Source organism: Morone saxatilis, unplaced genomic scaffold (assembly GCF_004916995.1).
Source record: "Morone saxatilis isolate NCDOM2014 unplaced genomic scaffold, NCSU_SB_2.0 Contig14, whole genome shotgun sequence".
NCBI classification, from domain to species: domain Eukaryota; kingdom Metazoa; phylum Chordata; class Actinopteri; family Moronidae; genus Morone; species Morone saxatilis.
The window spans coordinates 18,293,615-18,297,932 of NW_023339696.1; the positions used below are offsets into that span (position 1 = coordinate 18,293,615).

At 38.6% G+C, this 4,318-nt stretch overlaps 2 protein-coding genes across 4 annotated transcripts in view; one reads left to right on the plus strand and one right to left on the minus strand.

Annotated features, from left to right (window-relative positions):
• ddx42 (DEAD (Asp-Glu-Ala-Asp) box helicase 42) overlaps positions 1 to 635 on the minus strand; it is a 7,834-nt gene extending 7,199 nt beyond the window's left edge. The window contains exon 1 of the mRNA XM_035654477.1: positions 491 to 635. The gene's annotated coding sequence lies outside the window, so the exon portion shown is untranslated. The remainder of the gene's footprint in view (positions 1 to 490) is intronic.
• strada (STE20 related adaptor alpha) overlaps positions 596 to 4,318 on the plus strand; it is a 10,057-nt gene continuing 6,334 nt past the window's right edge. Inside the window, exons 1-3 of one of the 3 annotated variants that reach the window (XM_035654479.1) lie at positions 596 to 732; positions 2,144 to 2,209; positions 2,712 to 2,769. In XM_035654479.1, the coding sequence (XP_035510372.1) occupies positions 2,198 to 2,209; positions 2,712 to 2,769 (70 nt within the window). In that variant the 5' untranslated portion in view covers positions 596 to 732; positions 2,144 to 2,197. The remainder of the gene's footprint in view (positions 733 to 2,143; positions 2,210 to 2,711; positions 2,770 to 4,318) is intronic. The other 2 variants (XM_035654482.1, XM_035654480.1) reach the window with 2 other exon arrangements.

Below are 4,318 nucleotides of genomic sequence, written 5' to 3' on the forward strand. Positions count from 1 at the left end.
TAAACCTACATTAATGTGAATCTTCCAGTACTAGCAGCTCCTAAGACATTTACATGTTCGTCAATAAGCATTAGTACATTAATTACACTTAATTAAAGTTGGTTTCTGCAGGAAAAACAACGTTTTCAGGGTTGAGAAACCGACGCAACTACGCCAACATAAAGCCAGTTATCTGTGCGCTAATCACGGACAAACAATGAACCCACAGCGATGAGATCCAGCTGATGGCTCAAGGAAGGTTAGTTTGCCTCGAAGTCCTTTAAAAAACGGTATAAAATAACATTCAATCCCGATCTATCCGGGTTGTTAAACACAAAAACATTAGCGTTAGCTCAAGGCCGCAAAATGAGGCCGACGTTTTTGGAGGTTTTTGGAGGCTTTTCCTGCGAATTTCTTTTAATTAATGTCTCTTTCGCAACTCCGTGCAGCGCACACACACGTTTTCCTCAACTGAGTGCACCGACAGTCGTGTAGCGGCTCTGTTTTTTACCTGTTTCTGACGCCAGAAGAAGCTGCAGACTGTTTTCACCTGACCACACCAGATCAAGCAGCGGGCGCGTCATGTAAGCGCCGTGGCTGTGTCGTCAGTTCGTGCGCGACGCGGCTCCCCCCGAAACCGAGAGAGAGAAAGAGAGAAAGAAAAACACCCGCCAGAGAGGATGGTTGCTAGATAAGTTACCTGAAATTATATAATTACTTCAACAAGGCATTGCTCTTTCGAACCCCGTATAGGTAAGTTATTAAAATGTTAAAATAAAAGCACGTTTTTGCTGCTGAAATCAGTCATTACTGTCCGACCTCCATCATGGCAACATCAGCGACTCTTAGCGTGAATTCAGCTGTTTGGGAGCAAATCTGCTTTGAGTCAGTGGTTTGTTTTGTTCAGATTGCTGCGTGTGGAGGTCGTTGTCTCCGTGTTTGTATTATAAGCGCCGTTTTTCGATCCGTTTCAACCTTTAAAGTCTGCATTCAATAGATCTCTCCACTGCGAGCATCTGGTTCATGGTTCATTTCTGTGCAAAACGAGGTTTATTAATAACCTTTAATAGGTGGTAACGTATATGCATGACATACACTAGGGCAAGACACGTTCATATGTTTTGGTTATGTGCCAAAACATAAATAATTTCATACGATATCACTTAAACTATCAAATAATGTTCATGTTCTGCAGATGTTGGCTGTTTTTTCCAGATGTTTTATGTATTCTGTGATAGACTTTTAAAGTGTGGTAAGGGTAATAGCTCAACTAGAGGTGAATCCTCAGCTGATTCATTGCTATTATCAAAACTGAGACTCCAAATTTGATTCTACTGTTGTGTTTGGTTTAAAATCCTAGTATTCAGTATCAGTAAGGTGCAGATTAGTGGAGTTATGTGAATATAATTCACTGATTATTAATACAAGAAAGACACAAGACTTTCTGCTCCTCCAGTGAACTCCTATCTTCCACCAGTTACTGCCCATAACACACTCATGTAAATATTTAGACATCCATGGACACTCACATAGATTATATTTCTAGTAAAGTGAAACAACGTATTTAGTTTCTTAGGAGACTGGTGTCATTTGGAGGAAGCACACAGATTTCGTTATTGTTTTTTCAGTGTATAATACAGTGAGTGTTATGCATTATGGAGTCAGTGCGTGGTACATTTGTCGTTGTTTATCTGCAACAAATGCGTATACTAAAAGAAGGTTAGTCTCTGGCTGGTAATATTACATCAGACCTCCATATCAGCTTTTGCCATCAAACAGAAGATGTATTGTCCTACAGGCTAGACTGAAGAGTCTTTTGTTTGTTAGTTAAATCAGAGTTTGGTTTCTAAATGGGCCTCAGTGTTTTAGACTAATAACTGAATGTGAAAGTGAGTAAATAAATTGATGCACTGCAGCTACTTATTTGTAACGTCTGCTGTAATATATGTTTGTAGAATTTGTTTGGTTGTGTGGTTAAATGTTGTTTTTTTTTTGTTATGAATGTGGCACAGTGTACACCTTGCAAAGTATTCTGACAATAAAGTTAAAACAAATCAAATGATAATAAAGTTAATTGACAAACCAAAAGTGACATTTGTCCCCAGCAGGAGCAGCAGACCAAACAGAGACATCTTCTTCACAGTTTTCTCACTTGTCTTCGCAGGTATTCCCTGGACGTGTTTTCAGCGTTTCATATGTAACACACTAAAGAGGATCCATGTCTTTTCTTGTAAGTGTTTGCCAGGTTCTTTGCTATTTTAGACATAGATTTACAAGGCCAATTTCCTGGACAAGGATTAAATGTAATCCTAGATTTAGCTTTAAATCTACAGTACTCATGTGCTTTTAATTGATATTTCTTTTGGTCTAGAAGAAGACTTAATCCCCGTAAGGCACTCAGCCTAGAATCATGTCTGTGATATTTTTATCATAAGACAATAATGAATAGTCATATGTAGGAAGTTCTTGCAGAGGCCAGTTTGCCTATTCACCCAGCTATGCTTACAGAGAAGAAAGGCTGCATGAAATTGTTTTTAAATTGAGCTTTCTATTTCTTTCTCTTTCACACAAAAGACAGAAAACTGTTGCTGCACATTGTGAAGTCAGCATGAACCATCTTTATTCAACTGCTTTAAATATGTGTGTGTTTCTCTGGAACATTTTTCTTATTCTTGCTTGCTTTTTCTCCCCTTTTTCTCCATGTCCTGTCATTAACTCTCTGTGTCTGTCAGCGTTGGGTATCTGAGAAATTGAGTGTGGAGAGCCTGCGGGATTTGGAGTTATTTGGAGGTGAGATAAAAGGCGAACCGAGATACAACAAAAGGGTTCAACATTCCCAAAACCACTGCTTACACATTAGGCCCTTCATCAGCACAAACAGGAAACAACTATCTGTTGTAGTTGTAGCTTTGCTTTAAGTGAGTGGTTGCTTTACTCTGCCTCTGAGATGTCAGTGTTAAATCCAGTCAGTCTGTCATCTATACTTTTCTTAAGCGTTACTGCCTCATTGCTTCTTTTTGCTACAATAATTTATCAGAGGATGGCAAAAAAGAAAATCACTCTTTAGTAATGTCTCACATGGTCTGTGCCATTTTATTTAATGCTTCTTGTGTGTTTATCTTGCTTCTAAAAAGGTTGCATACTTGTTTTTGGCTGTCAAATATTTATAATTTGCCTGTGTACCTAAATTTGACTTTGTCCCTCTTGCGGTAACTCACATTTGCTTTATTGAGCAATAAAGTGTGAATTAAATCAGAACTTTTGGCACGTCAGATGTAGGTACAACAAAGTATAGAACTCATTGTGGTCTCCTGCTTTGAGATAGTAGTTAGGTTTGAGCCAATATGTGTTATTTTTTACCCATGCTGTAATGAAATTAAAATAAATATGAGCTGATAACTGGGAAAACCTTTCACATCAGTGGTAGTTACAAGCAGAATAGCATCATTAAAATTCACATGCGTAATTCAGTTAATCTAACAACATCCTTAGTGTTATCAGCTGGCTGCATGATCCACAGACTCCAGAGAGTTTGATATGCTGAACTCTGTACAGCAGCAGCAGGACTTGTCCACCCACACTGAATTTATCTCCCCTCTGCACAGCCAGCTTGTCCACACATGTCAGCTATGTCGTTATGTGCTGGAATAGTGCGAAGCCATCGGGTTATTTGAGGCGAAGTCTGTCAGTCTTCTTAGAATCATCCTGACAAAGACACTTTCATGATTCACAGAGTAGGTCATAATAACTGGGGTGGATTCAAAGACCGCTACAGTTATGTTCACGCTGTTGTTGAAAAGAAAAACTGAAAATGGCTGACATTGGAACATCAATACTATAACTATTCAGACTGGCATACGTCCTGTTTGTTGTGAGCCACAGCGTTTGGAGCCCAAATGTCTTTTTCATTCTCACAGGTTTTTTAAATTAAGTTCTTATCCATTTTTTCCCAGTAGTCTGTGAATTAAACCATCAACCTTCCAGTCATGATCTGTTCTGTGGACTGCTCCAGGGCTGATTTGAGTGGTTGGATTTTCATTAAAATAAATAGAAACAATTATGTCAGTCTTGGGTTACGACTAAGCAAATATGAATCCTAAGAAAATACACTTTCCCAAAATTATACTCATTAATAAAAGGGCCTCGAGGCCTGAATGGTTCAGTGGTTTTATCCATCCATTACATCCATGTTATTTTTGACTACTGCTGTTACTACTGCCAAAGAAACTACATGTATCAACCCTGGTTGGTGGTAATTCATCATGGTGATTGAGGGTAATTTGGTTAATTTTTCAATTCCGGGATATTTACAGGCGTTACATTAAGACCCAAGATTACA